Source organism: Orbicella faveolata, unplaced genomic scaffold, assembly GCF_042242905.1.
Source record: "Orbicella faveolata isolate gen_17 unplaced genomic scaffold, um_ofav_v1 contig_25, whole genome shotgun sequence".
Lineage (NCBI taxonomy): Eukaryota > Metazoa > Cnidaria > Anthozoa > Scleractinia > Merulinidae > Orbicella > Orbicella faveolata.
Window position 1 is genome coordinate 2,393,665 of NW_028301553.1, and position 18,836 is coordinate 2,412,500.

General features: G+C 40.0%; 1 protein-coding gene across 1 annotated transcript in view; it reads left to right on the forward strand.

Annotated features, from left to right (window-relative positions):
* The first annotated feature begins 8,399 nt into the window (after positions 1 to 8,399).
* Positions 8,400 to 18,836, forward strand: part of LOC110042196 (E3 SUMO-protein ligase RanBP2-like) — a 25,735-nt gene continuing 15,298 nt past the window's right edge. The window contains exons 1-19 of the mRNA XM_020747545.2: positions 8,400 to 8,634; positions 8,724 to 8,791; positions 9,105 to 9,146; positions 10,144 to 10,215; positions 10,509 to 10,552; positions 10,940 to 10,986; positions 11,179 to 11,238; positions 11,813 to 11,881; positions 12,469 to 12,529; positions 13,193 to 13,293; positions 13,419 to 13,446; positions 13,562 to 13,700; positions 14,190 to 14,349; positions 16,044 to 16,209; positions 16,613 to 16,746; positions 17,024 to 17,105; positions 17,364 to 17,453; positions 18,036 to 18,136; positions 18,608 to 18,783. Of these exons, the coding sequence (XP_020603204.2) occupies positions 8,563 to 8,634; positions 8,724 to 8,791; positions 9,105 to 9,146; positions 10,144 to 10,215; positions 10,509 to 10,552; positions 10,940 to 10,986; positions 11,179 to 11,238; positions 11,813 to 11,881; positions 12,469 to 12,529; positions 13,193 to 13,293; positions 13,419 to 13,446; positions 13,562 to 13,700; positions 14,190 to 14,349; positions 16,044 to 16,209; positions 16,613 to 16,746; positions 17,024 to 17,105; positions 17,364 to 17,453; positions 18,036 to 18,136; positions 18,608 to 18,783 (1,712 nt within the window). The 5' untranslated portion in view covers positions 8,400 to 8,562. The remainder of the gene's footprint in view (positions 8,635 to 8,723; positions 8,792 to 9,104; positions 9,147 to 10,143; positions 10,216 to 10,508; positions 10,553 to 10,939; positions 10,987 to 11,178; positions 11,239 to 11,812; positions 11,882 to 12,468; positions 12,530 to 13,192; positions 13,294 to 13,418; positions 13,447 to 13,561; positions 13,701 to 14,189; positions 14,350 to 16,043; positions 16,210 to 16,612; positions 16,747 to 17,023; positions 17,106 to 17,363; positions 17,454 to 18,035; positions 18,137 to 18,607; positions 18,784 to 18,836) is intronic.

The following is an 18,836-nucleotide window of genomic DNA, read 5'->3' on the forward strand; positions in this document are numbered from 1 at the left end:
CTGCTGTACCAAACATTCCATATTGTGTTGGTGAGTTGCTAGTGGCTGTAGTTGTTGCTGCTGTACCAAACATTCCATATTGTGTCGGTGAGCTGCTAGTGGCTCTAGTTGTTGCTGCTGTGCCAAACATTCCATAGTGCGTTGGCGAGTTGCTAGTGGCTGTAGTTGTTGCTGCTGTGCCAAACATTCCATATGGTGTTGGTGAGCTGCTAGCGGCTGTAGTTGTTGCTGCTGTGCCAAACATTCCATATTGTGTTGGTGAGTTGCTAGTGGCTGTAGTTGTTGCTGCTGTGCCAAACATTCCATATGGTGTTGGTGAGTTGCTAGTGGCTGTAGGTATTACTGCTGTGCCAAACATTCCATATTGTGTTGGTGAGTTGCTAGTGGCTGTAGTTGTTGCTGCTGTGCCAAACATTCCATATGGTGTTGGTGAGCTGCTAGTGGCTGTAGTTGTTGCTGCTGTGCTAAACATTCCATATTGTGTTGGTGAGTTGCTAGTGGCTGTAGTTGTTGCTGCTGTGCCAAACATTCCATATTGTGTTGGTGAGTTGCTAGTGGCTGTAGTTGTTGCTGCTGTGCCAAACATTCCATATTGTGTTGGTGAGTTGCTAGTGGCTGTAGTTGTTGCTGCTGTGCCAAACATTCCATATTGTGTTGGTGAGTTGCTAGTGGCTGTAGTTGTTGCTGCTGTGCCAAACATTCCATATTGTGTTGGTGAGTTGCTAGTGGCTGTAGTTGTTGCTGCTGTACCAAACATTCCATACTGTGTTGGTGAGTTGCTAGTGGCTGTAGTTGTTGCCGCTGTACCAAACATTCCATATGGTGTTGGTGAGCTGCTAGTGGCTGTAGTTGTTGCTGCTGTGCCAAACATTCCATATTGTGTTGGTGAGTTGCTAGTGGCTGTAGGTATTACTGCTGTGTCAAACATTCCATATTGTGTTGGTGAGCTGCTAGTGGCTGTAGTTGTTGCTGCTGTGCCAAACATTCCATATTGTGTTGGTGAGTTGCTAGTGGCTGTAGTTGTTGCTGCTGTGCCAAACATTCCATATGGTGTTGGTGAGTTGCTAGTGGCTGTAGGTATTACTGCTGTGCCAAACATTCCATATTGTGTTGGTGAGTTGCTAGTGGCTGTAGTTGTTGCTGCTGTACCAAACATTCCATACTGTGTTGGTGAGTTGCTAGTGGCTGTAGTTGTTGCCGCTGTACCAAACATTCCATATGGTGTTGGTGAGCTGCTAGTGGCTGTAGTTGTTGCTGCTGTGCCAAACATTCCATATTGTGTTGGTGAGTTGCTAGTGGCTGTAGGTATTACTGCTGTGTCAAACATTCCATATTGTGTTGGTGAGCTGCTAGTGGCTGTAGTTGTTGCTGCTGTGCCAAACATTCCATATTGTGTTGGTGAGTTGCTAGTGGCTGTAGTTATTGCTGCTGTGCCAAACATTCCATATGGTGTTGGTGAGTTGCTAGTGACTGTAGTTGTTGCCGCTGTGCGAAACATTCCATATTGTGTTGGTGAGCTGCTAGTGGCTGCAGTTATTGCTGCGGAGCCAAACATTCCATATTGTGTTGGTGAGTTGCTAGTGGCTGTAGTTGTTGCTAGTCTGCCAAACATTCCATATTGTGTTGGTGAGCTGCTAGTGGCTGTAGTTGTTGCTGCTGTGCCAAACATTCCATATTGTGTTGGTGAGTTGCTAGTGGCTGTAGGTATTACTGCTGTGCCAAACATTCCATATTGTGGTGGTGAGCTGCTAGTGGCTGTAGTTGTTGCTGGTTTACCAAACATTTTACATTGTGTTGGTGAGTTGCTAGTGGCTGTAGTTGTTGCTGCTGTGCCAAACATTCCATATTGTGTTGGTGAGTTGCTAGTGGCTGTAGGTATTACTGCTGTGCCAAACATTCCATATTGTGTTGGTGAGCTGCTAGTGGCTGTAGTTGTTGCTGGTTTACCAAACATTTTATATTGTGTTGGTGAGTTGCTAGTGGCTGTAGTTGTTGCTGCTGTGCGAAACATTCCATATGGTGTTGGTGAGCTGCTAGTGGCTGTAGTTGTTGCTGGTCTGCCAAACATTCCATAGTGCGTTGGCGAGTTGCTTGTGGCTGTAGTTGTTGCTGGTGTACCAAACATTCCATATTGTGTTGGTGAGTTGCTAGTGGCTGTAGTTATTGCTGCTCTGCCAAACATTCCATATTGTGTTGGCGAGTTGCTCTTCCCTGTAGGTGTTGGTGTTGTGCTAATTATTTCGTATTGTGTTGGTGAGCTGCTAGTGGCTGTTGTTAGCTCTTCTTTGACACAGATTCGAAATTGTGTATTTGAGCTACTTTTGGTTAGGATGGTCTTGCACTGGTTCATTTCTTGGGGGGATCGGTGAAGCTTATTTTCTGCCCCTGTTAGTTTATCAAACACAACCTTAAGTTGAGCATAGAATCCTTCTTTCACTTCAGTGAGTATCTCCTACAATTGCAAAAGAAGTTGAGCAAAATTAATTAAGAAGTACTAAATAAACCAAAGTATATAGGGAGTCTTGAATTTTCTGCTAGGGACAATGCTCGAAAAGTTTTTTAGGGTCTTCATGTGATCTCACAGTAGAGAAATTCCTAAAAGCAATGTTTGCGTGCGAGTCCATTTGCCGATTAAATTAAATTAAACCTGCGCTCATCTTCGGTTATGCTAACATCAAGCCCCTAGGAGTATTTTTTGAACCCCTTCCCCGTCCCCCACCGTCTAAATGGGATATATTGTAGGCATAAGGCCGAGTTGTTCGAAATCGTTTAAAGCTTATCCAGGATTAAAAGTTAACCAAAGTATGAAAAATGTGTTTCACTTTTTATGTTTTGGGTAGTTTGAGATCCTTCACACTCAAAGCTGAAGGATAGAAAACCTCACCTAAAAGTTACAAAACTGAAACCTCAAATTTCTCGCTAATCTTGGGTTAGCTTGATAAAATGCTTCATGGAAGAAGACTTCATAAAATGCTTATGGCAGTTTTCAAAAGCTTATTTGTTTCTACGTCCCGTATCCGGGATATTCAAAAGAACTGTTCGTTCTTCGTAACTGCAGTTACTCATTAACAGAAAAGAGCATACTGCTCTTTAACACCTATGCCAAGAACAACAAATTATGGACTCGAGTGTATTCGAAACCATGCTGCCAAAATTTGGTACCCGCTTCCAGACAGTATGAGAACAATAACATCGCTAAGAGTTCAAGGTAGCCATCAAGAAAATAAACTTTTAGCATATTTTAGCGTTCTAATCACATATTGCATTACTTTAATTGTTTGAGGAATTTTTCTTTCTCGAAGATATTAGTCAACCCTTTGAGCCCCAGTTACGCATATATGCGTAATTAATGGTCGTGCTCTTTACACCACTTGTGACGTCATCAATTTAAATGTCATCAGATATTCGTGATAAGCAGATAGTGGTACTAGGCTAGGCCTTTCCGTACAATGGTCAGGTTTAGATATCGACGACATTCCGACGTCGCAAATCGAAAAACAACGTTATCAGTTTTGTTGCAAAAACGGTGGTAAAATGGTCTCCTACGCCTATGACGTCCAAATTTTGGCTTATGCGCATGCCTGGAATTGAAATATTGCTCAATTTTGTACCTAATCCTCGAAAAATCTCTCCTTTTAGTAAAAAAAGCTTTCTTAGCAAAACTTAGGCTTATTTAGCGTCAGGGCAGCTAAAAAACCTGACTAAACGGTCAAAAACGGTATTTTTTGGCGAGAGTTTGGTATTCAAAGGGTCAAGGTGACTCAAAACAGTTTCCAGAACTTCCCGAAGACTTAGATTAAACGCAGCGTATCCGATACGCTGCGTTTTTAAGGCATGGTACTGGCCATGCGGTTGAATGTTAAAATATTTAGGCTGATCTTGTCCAGCCACATTTATTCTTTTGCTTTTCGAGACACCAATCTTGACACTTTGTCTTCTTGCGCCCCGGAACACGTGATGTGGCAACGCGTGTTTCGGGGAGCAAGTGAGTTCAAAGTACGGAACATGATATAGTTAACGGGTGATTTTGCAATTTATGTGCGTTGGCTGTTGGGCTGGCGTTACATATCTTCGCTACACAGTGCTGACGAGCCCTAAGAAGGGCGAAACAGCTGTCCACTGTTGCGATCCTACTTTATCGGTTCTTGTCATGTTGGTGTCTCGAAACATTTTTCACGTAGTATCAGCCTTGCAGTCTATTGTTTGTCTTCATACATTTTTTTGGCTGATCAGATCTCTTGTAGATCCTACGTTGGCAGTGTTTATCGTATGCGGCCGGTCCCTTGCAGTTTCTGGTTTCTCATAACTTTAAAGCTCTTTCGAATCAGTAACATTTGCGAAGAGTGAAAACGGATGGGAATATGGAAACAAATTTGTTGAAGTTGTAGGCTAGGCAGGATTAGGAATAACATGGTTTACGTTTAGGAAGCCTTGAAATTCTTTTCGCGGGGCCATTTCTGCCTCCACTGTAGACAGCAATGCTTCCAAAGTCTCTATGCTGTATTTGTTCTTGTCCCTCTCCGCTATGAAAAGATTCTGTGGAGAAAAGCAATCGTTCTGTTGCAGACATCTAATTGTTTAGAAAACAGCGATTTCTAATAATGAGGACCCATCTTTATCGCAAGATTGAGTAAGACAAATTGACAAAAAACATGTTTTAGTCAGGAAAAAACGATCGAATTTTTTCCCACTGAAATGATAAATTGCCCATAGTGCCAGAGATTGCTTTCATTAGCTTGCATACTGGGTAGAAGCGCGCTACGTAGCGAGAGGGTAGGGAGAGCGGGATGGTGAGCAACCTCGTCGCTAGGGCCTTCTCCTTGACGATTTTTTCCCGACGAGCCTCCATTTTGAAAACCGTCGAGGAGAGGGCCCTGGGGACGAGGTTGAGATGATGAGATGGCGGGAGGGAGGGTGGGAGGGAGGAAGGGAGGAAGAAAGAGGGTCCTTGGGAGTTAGGAGGAAGGTGTTAGGTGTTCCTCAAGATGAATCTGCTGACCACTCACACTGCGGGCAGATGGTAGTTGCTCCACGAGTAAAACGCAATTATTGAATCCTTCTTTATAATTTTCTTGTCCTTTAAAAAATAATAATTTAATTTAAAAATAAGTAATTAAATTAATAATAAAAAATAACTTAATGTATCGCGCGCTCGCTGGAAAGCAATTACCCGTAAGTGTTTAGGAGTACCTGAAGTTGATCAGAGTGTGTAGACGATCTTACCTTGTATTCCTCAGCTTGCTGAGTCAAGGACTTCAATGTCTCTGCCATCTCCTTCTCGGCTATCTCTTTGTCCATCACCTAAAACAAACATACAGACATAAACTTTATTTAGACTCGAATTTGTGACTAGCTAGAAAGCTAATAATTAAAAATGCTATAAAAACTGAAATAACCCGAGTGAGAACAAGAATGTGTCATTCGCGAGTTCAGAAATAAAAAGTAAAAGAAAAGAAAATACAGTCTGGGATCATATCTTCAGTCACCTCTTTTCTTGCTTCAAAAAGCCCGTTGTTCGCTTTCGCCAATGCAGACTCCATGCTGATCGCTCTTTCTTCAAGTTGCTGGCGTTGACCATCAATAATATCTGTCGCAAAAAACGAGAATTTGTTTCACCTCATTTATTTGCTATGATTGGTTTGTTCACATTTGGCAAGTTAATAATCAAACAGGACCGGGTTCTTCAAAGCCCGATTAAGCTAACCCAGAATTAGCGAGAATTTTGATTTCAGTTTTGTAACTTGGTGAGGTGTTCTGTTTATATTGTTTGCCCTTGAGTTTTGAGCTGTAGTAATCTTAAACTGCACCAAAAGTAAGAGGTGAAAAACATTTTTAAACAAGAAAAAATAATAGTTCAGTCAACGTTTAATCCTGGATTCACGTTAACCGGCTCTCGAACAACCCGACCCAGATGTGTACACTTGAGAGTGTTACCTATCTGAGACTGGTAGCCTTCCAATTTCTTCTCCAGTCTGACAATCTTTTCCTGAAGTGCCCTTTCTCTTGCGGAAAGAGACGGCTCGGAGACGTTAGGATCATTATCCATTCTTAGCCTACAAAACGTCGCCTCCAGCTGCTGGGTTAGCTATTTGATGGCAGCTGAAAACCAGGTCGACTTATTGATTGCTGAAAAAAAAAAAAAAAAAAAGGGAATGGAACGTGATTTGAAGACGGCCGTAAAAGTGTTAACCCGCTTGTATAATTACGGCTTTGTACTCGTTGCTTAACGACTGCGTGCACGTGAACTTAACCTTCCTTTAACCAAACGAAATGCAAAAGTGATAGCAAAAAGTTTACACACTTCGCAAGCAGCAAATCTAGGTGACTTAGCTCGTCAAAGCTAAGTTACAACTTGCATACAAAGGTTTGGATCATGTTCTAGTCTAACGTATCAGTGATATTAGGAAATAAATACACTGGAACCTCTTTATTTATTTATATACGGACAGCAAAGGACCAGGGACCCGTTTCTCGAAGGTCCCGAAAAGTTTCCGCACCCGAAAAGCCGCAGCAAAATCTCAAAACTTATGACTTCAGAGCTGTTTTATTCACATATTCTTAATATGAACAGAGGTTCTCTTCATATAAGAAGTTTCAGGCGTATACACCTCTCTATCTATAAATACCGATTAACTCAAAATGCCTTTGCGGACCCGAAAAGTTTCCGGGGCTTTCGAGAAACGGGCCCCAGAGCCGAGTGTCCGTAATGTGGAGATGTCCGTATTACAGAGGTAAAGAATTCAACAATTCTGGTTTCTCTGGAACCAAGTGAGCTGTCAGTAAGATAGAGATGCCCTTATAGAGTTGTCCGTAAGGAGAGGTTCGACTGTAGCAGTTATGGTAAAATCCCGGAAGTAGCGAAGGTCGTTAATTTTGGTTTTAGAAGCTTCTTGCAGCCGGGTTATCATATCCAACTTACGGAGGGGACGTCACTTAGTCAAGTCATGTCATTGTGTCATGTCCTAATCAGTCTTATATCATGGCTCGACACGAACTGTGCCACTAGATATTAAGGTATTAACGGTGTGTTGTTTAGAACATTACCTCATTACCATTCCGGTAACGCAGAGGTCATGGGTTCGAATCCCGTTCAGGCCTGAATTTTTTTTTTTTTCAGGCTTTAATTTTACAACTGCTTTTAAAAAGTTGTGTATATAACTGCGATGAATATTGATGTCTTAATTTCACAACTGCTTAATTTGTGTGTATAACTGTGATGATCAATCATGTCTTCATATCTTTCTCCGCAGTTCAAATATATGATCTTTGATATATATATTCACTTGCATTACCATTCTTCAATACTCAGATAAACTAAGACTAGTAACTGTTAGTCATTATCTTTCCTATGAAAGGACAGTTTCTTGGCTGATTACATTGCCAAATGTCTCCAAATGTACAAATAAACCAGGGGACAAAAAAAGTTATACGGAGCAAAATTAAACTGGACTCCGGATCCAGCGGTCCCGTTCGAGCCCCGGCCAGAGTCATTATGTTGTGTTCAGCAAGAAATTCGAAGCCGGGCGTGAGTAAGAAAGTTTCCGGTCATTAACGTACGTTATATCAGCTCATATCAGTCCGGACAGACTGACCCTTTAACTGATACAATTTCTGGGAAAAGATATCACTAACATACCGAAGAGAGAAATGGCGTTGAGTATTTACTGTTCATTCATGATTATTATAAACTAGACCAAACTAGTAATGTATGTCTTTGATTAGAATATCTTTTCATTGTCCGATCGCGATATCTCAGCAATCTCTTGGATTTCAAACTGTGCCGAAGTGCCGAAGTTTCCGAGAATTTAGAGTGCAGTCCGAGAAAACACAACAAAAGTTGGTTAATCAACCCCTATAAACATAAATGAAATGAAGGCATAGTACATACATGTATCTAACAGCCCGATGTCAGTGACTCCCCGGCCATCGCTCCAGTGTTGGATGTAGTTGGAAAACACGCTAGGTGTAAAACGGCTCGAAACAGAAACTTGGTTTGAGGTGCAACATCCTTGCTCCGTACGCCTAAATGCTTATTTGCATGTCATTAACTTCTACGAAACTTAAACTTAATATTTTCCGTGTTTGTTCGTAGAAGACATCGGCGATTTCCGAGAAAAACAGGAAGTGCAAGTTGTGTGGCGAGTGCGTGAACTGCGTGCCCATTCACGATCGTTGTAAAAAAAAAATGTCAAAGAAATGTCTCATGAAACATTCATTCGGACAAAAAAAAAACAACTTTGAAGGTGGAATACCTCTTCAACTCACGAACACGATATAAGGAAACTGGAGACGTTTTCAGGCTATGCAGGCCACAAAGTGCCAAACTCTTGGTGTCACGCACACTCTGTCACGAGGATTTCATGACTTTATTTGATGAATCTCACTGCTCAGCGGCTTATGACTAAAACTGATGCGTGAAGTCAAACGCCGACTTCGCGGTCTTGAATTTTGAGATTTTGTGGCGATTTGAACACGAAAATGTACGGAAAGTCAATCAGCTTTGTAAGCTAATTTGACATCGATTACTTTATAGTGAGCTCTACATTTTAAAACTCTTGAAAAATGGTTTGGACGAAGGATGAAGTTGATAAATACGTGATTCAAGTGGAACGAAACTGTGCCAGCGCGCACGAGGTAAAGCTGTGTAGCTCTCATTCATTTTCACGCAGTTCTCTCTCAGCTCAGTTTTGAAGGATTTACACTTTTATTGACCTGTCTTATAGCGCAACTTGAAGGGGTTTGCCTTTGCAAGACTTTACAAGGAAGCATCAGACAATGAGAGCGCCAAACGGTTAGTTGGCTAGTTTCGTTGACACTTCCTGTCCATGTTTTCTGACTCGACAAATTTTAATTTGACGGAAGAATACAATACAGTAAGCTAAAGCAAACTTAAATTAACTTATTGTGATTATATTTAACGGAAGTTGTCATTCATGTCTTTTAAATCTTTCTGTGTATTAACATGGATCTCGTTTGCTCTGGAAGTTGCTTCAATATTAAAAGTTTGTGTATGCAAACATGCATCGCATGTTACTACTACATGTGCTTGCCAGCTTATGATCTAACTAAAGATTCTTTGTGGGTTTCACTGATTATGCCTTCAGGTACCTGGAAGCTTACATCAGTGAGAGTGAAGGTGACTTTAGGTGAGTTTACATGTATGTGACCCCCCCTACCCTTAAAAAAAAATGTCCTTTGGCACCAGTCAAAGTGCATTTTTGTTTGTAAATTTTGAAACCTGTCACCTTTCTGACCTAAAGCTCAATTCATCAATTCTTCGTACAAATTTACATACATTTTTTTAAAGTTTGTTGAACGTTTATGGTATTGTTGATGTTTTCTTTTTGCTCACATTTATACACCTTCTTGACATTGCACTTAGATAAATGTTAAGCAAAGTTGTAGACCTTAAATGCATTGCTATAGAAGTCAGCATGTAAGGAGCTGTTAACGTTTTCACTTGTTCCTCTTTAAATTAACGTCAACTGGGTGTCCACAGGGAGGACCTGCAAGGCGAGTCCACTTTTGGACATTATTTGAGTGAGGCATTATGACGTAAAGCAAACTGTTCCATTTTAATGAAGTTGACCTCATGTTGAGAACAGGAGGCAACAAAACCAGAAAGACTGCACTTGCATAATGCAGTTACAAAAAAATTGAAACATTGGGCTGGCATACCAATGGTTGTGGTCCTCTCTTCTGAAATCAAAATATAAATAGGAAAAATGGATATGCAAATTTTCAACTAAACAGTTAACTACAGGGGAAAGTTTCATTTGATTTTGTTAAAAATTCCCTCTTTATTTTAAAATCAATAAATTATTATGTTGTTATCTTCACATCTCAGTTATGCAATCTGCAGCTACTGGAATGTAGACACTCTTGGGGGAGCAGAGGGGGAAGAGAGGGGAGGCTTAACCCAAATGTCCAGGTGACATTAAGCGGGAACAAGTGCAAAGATGGCATGAATGTGCTGTTGGGATCTGCGTATCAAACAAACCGGCATACACTGTAGAAATAACCAAACTTCGCTTCTTTTCTGACTCAACTACAACTTCAATTGAAGATAGTACATTTTGAGTGGACTTAAAAAAATTAGTGAATTTATTAACATTATTTTTATACTTTAAAAATTAATTTCAGGGGTCACTGCCTTATGGGACAGTTGTATGAAAGTATGGGACAGTTGGAAAAGGCTGTGACCTCGTATAGAAGGTATGTGTATGAATTTTATTTGTGCTATTCAAAATGAAGTGATACAAACTTGTTCTGATTAATTTCATGACCAGTGTAATAAGCGCTGAAAATATTGCAAATACATAATTTCCAGGAGCTTACCTGCTTATCTGTTATTGTTCTTTGAAGTCATTATCTTTTTGTGGAGAAAACAGTTTTCTTTTTACTTTTTGTGGCATTTGTAAGAAGGTATTTTCAAGACAGCAGACAGGAGAAACACAGTTAATGTTTTTACTATGATATGTTTGACTAATAACAGCTGATTTCTGCAGGTCCTTGGAATTAAACAACACCCAAAAGGAATTAGTATTAAAAGGTTAGATCACTCATCATGAAACTTAAAATTAATATTTCTGTAACATGCAGTGTACATATATGTATTGAGGTAAAGCCTTCAAATTCAGATCAGTGGATAAAGTGATCTTCTACCTTACGTACTAGCTACTTACAGTGTATGCACTTGCAAGAGTACCTTTGAAAATCAAATCAGTCTTCCTTGGGCTGTAAAATTGAACAATCTCATATCAGATGCCTTGATTGATTTATAAATGCTGTGGTTCAAATGCTCTTAAAGTGCAATTTTTTTCAGGCCTCTTTTGTGACTGCTTAAGTTACATGTACTGTAAGAATATGAAAACCTCTTGAAAATGTTGTCTCTGTTCATTGGGAAGTAATTTTTTTACACATTGCCGTTTGCTTTCAGTGGTCAAGTTGTACTGCAATGTTCCTGTTCATCCAGACCGGGCCAGGGTTAGTAGCTTTTGCAGCCTCAGCCTTAAAATATTAATTCTCCTTACTGGTCACTGTACATTGTTTAATGCTGGATTTGAGAATTAGGTGGTACATGTACCGTATATAACAAGGACGTCTCTGAGAAAGTCAGTGATGTTCTTTTGGTCTTCTACTTCCTGATACTTTAAAAGAAATGTTTGTGTTTTCTAGGCGTGGGCAGACAGAGGAGCTCGTTTGTTTCCTGGTCATCCAGATGTGTTTCACCTGAGAGTGAGTACATCATATTTGTAAATACATTATTACCACACATAATGGCACCGTGCTTTGTAGTCATCTCAGGTCCATTTGTTGTAGAAAATAGGGTGGTGGTATGGAACAGAGTTCCAATTATTAAAACGGGTGTCAAGTTGAAAACCAGGGGTTTCATTAATATTTTCAGCTGGGGACAACTGGTTTTCACAGGCAGGCAAAACTTTTTGACCTAACCTTCTTTATAAGAGAAACATTCCTCCAAATGGTCAAACCAGGTAGGCAAAATTCCTCACTACCAGTCAATTTGCCTGGTGCTCAGCCCTTAAAGAAACCCCTGGAAAACCTGAAGGCTCAGAAAGATTTGTCTGTCTACCTGACCTAACAAATTATTACAAAGCCTCTGACAGTTTAATGAAGCCCTTATCTATTGACTTCATTGATATTATTTTTTGAAACCCAGCTAGTAAAGGTTAAAACAGATTGATTGTAATTTTCATGAACAGTACTCATATGACTTTGTTTGCCATTAAAATACCTCTCTTAGTTACTTTGAGACAAACTAACTAGCTACTGACAATCTTGTTTATTGTAGCTCCATCTCCTGGAGTCTGCTGAAGTAGTGGATTATGAAGCTCTTGAGGATCTGATCTCTGAAGAAGCTGTGAGTTCCTCTGTCTTGCATAGTGTGCTTCAGGCTGAGTTGTCAAATAAAGCTAGCTCCCAGTAAAAAAATTCTCTTTTTTTTCTTGAATTTGGCCAGCTACTGTGCTGGACTGTCTAATCCAATGGTAGAACAACTTGCTTAAAGCTTTGGGACAACCTTGTTCAGGAAAATGCAAACACCAGGAATATTTGTGGAAAGTTATTAAATTTTACAAGGGAAAACCAACCAGATGTGAGATAAATAAACCACAGACTCTAATGATGATTGAACTTGTAGTTAATGTACTAAGTCATATTGGTTTACAACTAAACAAAAATGGAAGTCAAATCGAAGTGAACATGATCACAATTCGGATTTGCAGTGACGGCTGTGTTACGTTGTGCCAAACTATGTTTGATGTAAGTTATATTATACCAAGAGCACTGAGTTGGATTGCATTCCTTTAACTGAATATCACTTGAAGAAAGAACATGGAACAGTTGTAAGAGTTACAGTATTATTACTCTGATGTCTAAGATAATTTTGATTAACATTTGGTCATTAGTTTCTCTGACTATTGTGTCTTTTTGTTTGTACAACTGTAGAGTAAAAGACCGAGAGAGGTTGACCTTCATGTTAGGCTTGTGAGGTTGTATGCCATAAGAGGTATGTGATTAATTCTTAACTTCTCCTTGCGGAGTGCCAGATGAGTGTTGTTTTCTTCATGGGTGACATCTCTTGCATTTATTGGCTCTTGTTAGAAATACCTTTAATCCATTGTTAGTTTTGATTGTTGATACAGTTGAACCTTCTGCAAGCAACCACCCAAAATGTCAAGCCTACCAGGTCGCTTACAGGAGGTGGTTGCTTAGGAGAGCTTAGACCATATTGAGCCAAAATTTGGCCTCATTAGCATATGGTAACTGCAGAGACTTACCCCATGTTTTATATGTTTTATTCATGTGAAAAGTCACTTTCGAAAGAAAAATGTGGTACTTGCCGTTGTAAAATTTTCGTCTCTTGTACTACCCAGGAACATGATAATGTTACATCACCTTATTATCCAATTTATGCTCTATTACTTGTCAAGTGGTCGCTTAAGGGGGGTTAAAAACACTAGAAAATTTCAAACTTTTAGCTCTAAAAGTGGTCGCGGTCGCTTACGAGAGGTGGTTGCTTACAAGAGGTTCCAAATATAGTGATTTGACTGAGAAACTTTTGGTATTTTGGAAAACTGGTCACTTGGGAGAGGTGGTCGCTTACGAGAAGTGTTTGCAACCGGAGGTTTGACTGTAGTTGCTAATGTGTTGCACAATGTTTACTTTACAGGGCGGCTTGATGAGGCATTTTCTCATTGTGCGGCAGTGTTAAAAACAAAAGCCTTCAAGGACAGTTTAGAATGGGTTGCATGCTGTGTAGAGATATTTGAGGTAAGAGCAATAAAGAGGTTGTTTTAAAATGAAATTGTTCTTGTTTCTTGTGGTGTCAGAGGTTATACATGTACATTGACTGTAGTGACATGTTGTCAACTGTCCCATCATATTTTGCCTTACAGAAATACCTTGCAGCTCTGGAGAAGCATAGTAAGTACTACCTTACAGTTGTTTTTCCTGTTACCAATCCTTGTAGTACAGTGCAGTCTATGTTAAAATTAGTTATTTGAGCTTGTATCAAATTTTGGTTCCTTTTGCATTGTAGCAAACAAAGGTGAGGTCCTAGGCTGTGGTAATGCCATCTTAGATGTGCACTCTTCACTGCTGATCGCTCTTTGTCAGTTTGTGGAGCTTAGTCTGCGTGAATGTGATGACACTCGTGAGGTCATCAATGCCCTCTTCAGGTGAAGACTTTTCTAATATTATTTTCATTTATTATACTGTGAAACATGGTTACATATATGCACCTGTATCTATGATTACATACATGCACCTGTATCTATGGTAGAGCTATGGTCACCTTAAACCTGGTTCTTGCGAGTTTGGAACAAGAACTAGGGTCATGCAACACAGAGACAACTTCAGTACAATCAATTAAGTCAACAAGCAGTAGCCAGGGAAAGGGTATCATGTTTTAAGCTGGATTTTCTTTGCCTAAATCCACGCTAGTGCAGCCTGTAATATATTTCCCATGTCCCTATATGATTACTTCTTTCTGTTATGTACATGTACATGTAGAACTGAATGTAAAGTTCTACATTCTATAACTGTCATCACCAATTCTCTTCTGTTGGAATTCCTAGCTTCATCTTCATACAAGGGTAGATTTAGTGTGAGGTTAGTGTTGATGGGAAGTTGATGGTAAATCTAAACCAAGTGTCCTTTACGTTCAGGCTGGATCACTCTCTGTTCATGGCACATGGCCGTAAAATCCGCCCGTCACCAAGAAGGTCAACACCTGGTGGACCAACTGAGTGGGATGTAATTCTAACTGAGATGAAAGCTCAGCTGTACATGCATTGTGGGACTTTATTAATTCGTTTAGCCAAGGAGGTAAGCAAAGTACATGTATAAGTGATATCACTGAGTCAGTCAGTCAGTCATCTAGTGCCGGTCTTTTGAGGCCTTCTCAATTGTGCTCCAACTGAGATGATGGTGCTGTATCTCTATCACTGAATAATTATACAGTCATGTTATTTCCTAAGCAGTTGGATTTAAATCTGTGTACAACATGTTTTGTCAAGATTTAGACAGCGATAAATGTCTGTCAATCAAAGTGATGCACTTATTTTCTAGTCCTCTAAGGGTGTGCCTCTTTTAGTCAGGACCAAGGATCACAACCTGTTACCAGTCCCAGTTTTATAGTTTATATTTAAAACATAATGTCTTGTTCTTGAATAGTCCTAGAATTTGAACTAGTACAGTGTTTCAGCCAGAAAATTTTACTTGAGGGCCAAAGTGGCTCCTGAAGATCGTTTTTAGAGGCCAATTTTTTAGGAAAGGGGCCAATAAACTGAAAGCTACAGAAGGAAAAAATGCGTCAAGGTACCAAGGAAAATAAAGCAGTTTATTAGGATCTATGATAAAATTTAAGTGCTTTTTGAAGGGTTTCTACTCAATAAAGTTTCTTTTGAATCAGGTACTAGTATGAAGGATCCGTGCATTACAAGAGAACAATCCTTAGGCCTACATGAAGTAGTTAATGATTAAGGGTTTGCAATGCATTATAGGGTGATTTCAAACTCGGTCAGCCATTTGGAAGTTTTCCGATATGAGAGAATCAATACAGCAAAGCAAAAGGACGAACTGACTTCTTTTCTTATGTTGAATGTTTTAGAAACAAAGATCTTTCAATATGATTTTCTAGACGGACATAATGTGTGACAAAATAGCTGTTATTGATCATCAACACTGAGAAATGGAGTCGCCATTATGCTGTACTATGGCGACTAAACCAGAATGTTTGGTTGCCAAGGATGAAATGCTTGTTGCATTGGCAACCGTATCTATCACAATTTCCAGCCCTGGGATGGTTTTTAAAATATTACGCCTATGTTAGGCCTGCAGTCTTGTACAAGAAAAGGGCTAAATTGGCCCTTTTTTCATTTTTCTGGGGGCCATCTCTGATTGTAACACGGGATTCCCGCAATGGCGCACTCTGGCGGAAACACTGCTAGTAGCACTTCAAATTGTGCTTTGAACAGCCTGTTAACCACGTAGGGCTGGTTCAGACAGTGTGCTTCTGCTGTGTGGAACTTAATTGCAATAAAGTTTGACTGTAGCATGACAGAACCAAGACTCAGATTCAGATGTTATGCCAGAGTTGTACAAAATTCAAAATTTATTGAAGCCATGCAACAATTCTCAACTCCTAACTCCCCATGGGAATGCAATCCCCCCGAAAGACAAAATTTATGAATTTGGTTTGGTGTGGCAGAAACAGGACATTTGAATTGCTGCCATGTAGCACGGCAGAACTTGTCGAACTTCATTGTTTGCTGAGATTAATTCTAAAGTTTGATTCAGACATCATACCTCTGATGTGCTTTTGTCAAACTTAATTTCTGAATTCAGTTTGGCACAACAGAAGCATGACATCTGAACTGGGCCTTACAATCTGCACCACAACTGAATTTTGGCATTAGCACTTAGAAAAAGCGGTGTAACAAAACAAAAAAAGAGAAACTTTGGACAAGAAGCAGGCCACAGATTGTTGTCACTGTAACTGTGGTCTTGTTATCTTGCAGAAATTTGTGACGTGGCCAAGAGGCTTGAAGCTGGCATGCGCCTGTTACTTAGCAAGTACTGGCATCCCTGAACCAGAAACGAAGACACCATGGGTGGCAAGAGCTCCTAAAAACAAGGATCCTCTTAAGTGGTTTGTCATGGCATGCTCAAGACTTAGCCAAACTGGTAAGTAGCATGGTTGGCAGGCACGCTGAATCTGCTCTCATCAAGTAGTCTGTGTTTGAGCCTTGATCAAAATGCTTTGCTTTCACAGTTCCTTGCTTCACCAAGCTGTATTAACTGATAGTGGAGAGTTGCTAGAGCAACTTTAAGAAAAATGCACAGGGGTAACCTGCAATGGAGCAATGCTCATCCTATTCAGGGGGGAGTGGTAAAAGCTGTGGCTGATTTATGGTTACGTACCAAAAGCAGAGTTAGATGTGGCAACTGCGGGCCACTCAGCCTGTGAAGATAGTACCTGTATCACAAACCTTGCTGTCAGCACACATTTGCATTACAAGTAGGCCTGTGTTACATGTAATGCCGACACCCCATATACCATCTAATAAAAGTGTTGTGTATTTGGCAGGACACTTCATCATGGCTACAAGAGACAGGCATGGTGCAGCATGGATGAGCACCTGTCACTCCGACTGCTGTTCACGGCAGGGCCAGCAGGACATTCTTAACACAGTCTACAGGGATGAGAAACAATTAGCAAATGTAAGTACTGTATATTGATTTATTTTTTGTGCAAAACACTGTGGCTGTTGTTTGTTTCAATATAACTGAGAAAACTAGACATTTTTACAGTGCAAGTCAGAAAAGCATGAACTACAGTGGAAGTCTTGTGAAATGTTGTAGTGTTGTAAGCAAAAACCAATTGGATGTGAGACAGATAAGCCACAAGCTCTAATGGTAATTTTGAGGTGTTCATGCTTGTGAGATTGCACACCATTGGAGTGCAACATCTGAGATGTTTGACCTTTTCATTTTGTAGTCATTCCTGGCATGTGATAGAGAGTTCCCTTGTACTGAACTGACAATACCTGATGCCGACCAGTTGGTCAGCTGGGATGAAGGTGAGATATTGAATATTGTAAGTTAGTTTGTTTTTGCATCGGTACTACAAAACATTGTTTCCTCACATCTACATGTAACACCATAAATACCTAGATATGGCTTCAAAAGTTATAAATGTGGAAACAGGGTCAATCCAATTTGATCCTGGAAGTTTCCACATTGACAAAATTTTGACTATTGTGCATTGTTTCTGGTCTGTACCAAATTCTTCAGTGATCTACATGTAAATAAACCTCATTTCTCTCTTCTTTTTCTAGTGGCAGTCGGTGAAAATCCTCGCAGCCTGGAGAATATCACTTGGGTTGGCCTGCACTGGTATCAATATAACAAGGAGATGAGACCTGGAGGTTAGTGACAAAACTTCATTTAAACCTTACACGTAAGTCTCAAACTCATTTAACAACATCAAGTTTAAACAAACCAACGAAACCATACCCATGACGATGTTTGGCTGATCCGAATTAGCGTAGATTTTTACGATTCCATTTTACCCAGGTTTTGTCTTAAGTTTAAGTTTTGATTGAGAAGATAATTATAGCAAATACTCAAGACAGTGTGTTACCACATTTCCAAACACCTCTAACCTCAAAAATACTTGGCTATGCGCTGTATTTTCAACTATCTTCTCAGCATCTGGAAATGTGGTCAAACCTGGCCTTTCGTGCTTGGCAATATATTGTATCAACCTCTCATTTGTCCTTAGGGAGATGAAACATGATTCCCTCCTTTGTAGTAGTATCATAATTCCCCATATACTTGTCTTATTGTTGTTAATTATCTCCTCAGAGCTTTATTATCTAGCTCTCTGCACGCACTGCAGGCCTATGATGAGGGAGCATCATAGGCCTGCAGTGCGTGCAGAGAGCTAGATAATAAAGCTCTGAGGAGATAATTGTGCACATATGATGTATCAAAACTTATTTTTTCAGTGGGTGTTATGGTGAAGGACATTTTTCAGGAGTTGAGACTTGATGTTCCAAGCATAGAGAAACACATCACTCCTAACATGCTATGTTTGAGGGACCTTGAGGTAATGCTTCTCATTGAGAGAGAGAAATCATCGCATTAGTTCCCCTTAAAATACTGGTGGAAAGGCAATTTTTGCAGCAGCTTGAGTAAAAACATCATGTGTTTTTACTCATTTCATACCCTGTATAGAGATCTGGGAGTTTGACGTTAAAGTTTAAGAATTCCTCACTACTGACAATCAACAGATTGAGATTCTGGTAATTCCTGACTGGCTTTTACTTAAACAAGAATTTAAGTCAAAACCAAATGACAGCCATCACAGAGTGACATGGCCTAACTAACTGCAGAGCGGTGTCTTTGGTGTGGAGTTTTTCTGGGTAATCCTCCAACGAAAGAAAGACATCTGTTTATGCAGACAAATGCCAAGGCAGCATTAGAATATTTTATTATTTTTTTTTCACAATGAGAGGTGTGTAGTTAATTGGCTAAAGCAATATCGCTTAAAATAACATTGATTATTATTATCTCGTAGGCCTTTGTTTATGCTGTTGTGAGGACAACTGCTGCAAGAGTGCTGGAGGACAAAGACATCTTCTATGAGGATTACGAACCACAAGTTCTTCCTCAACCACTGTGTAACATTCTCAGTTTGCCTGTTCAGCAGGAATGGTGGAACTCGGCATATAACTTGTACACCGGGAAATTCAGGTACCTTGCATTCATTGTGATTGAATTGGAAATGTGTGTACATGTACTAAAGG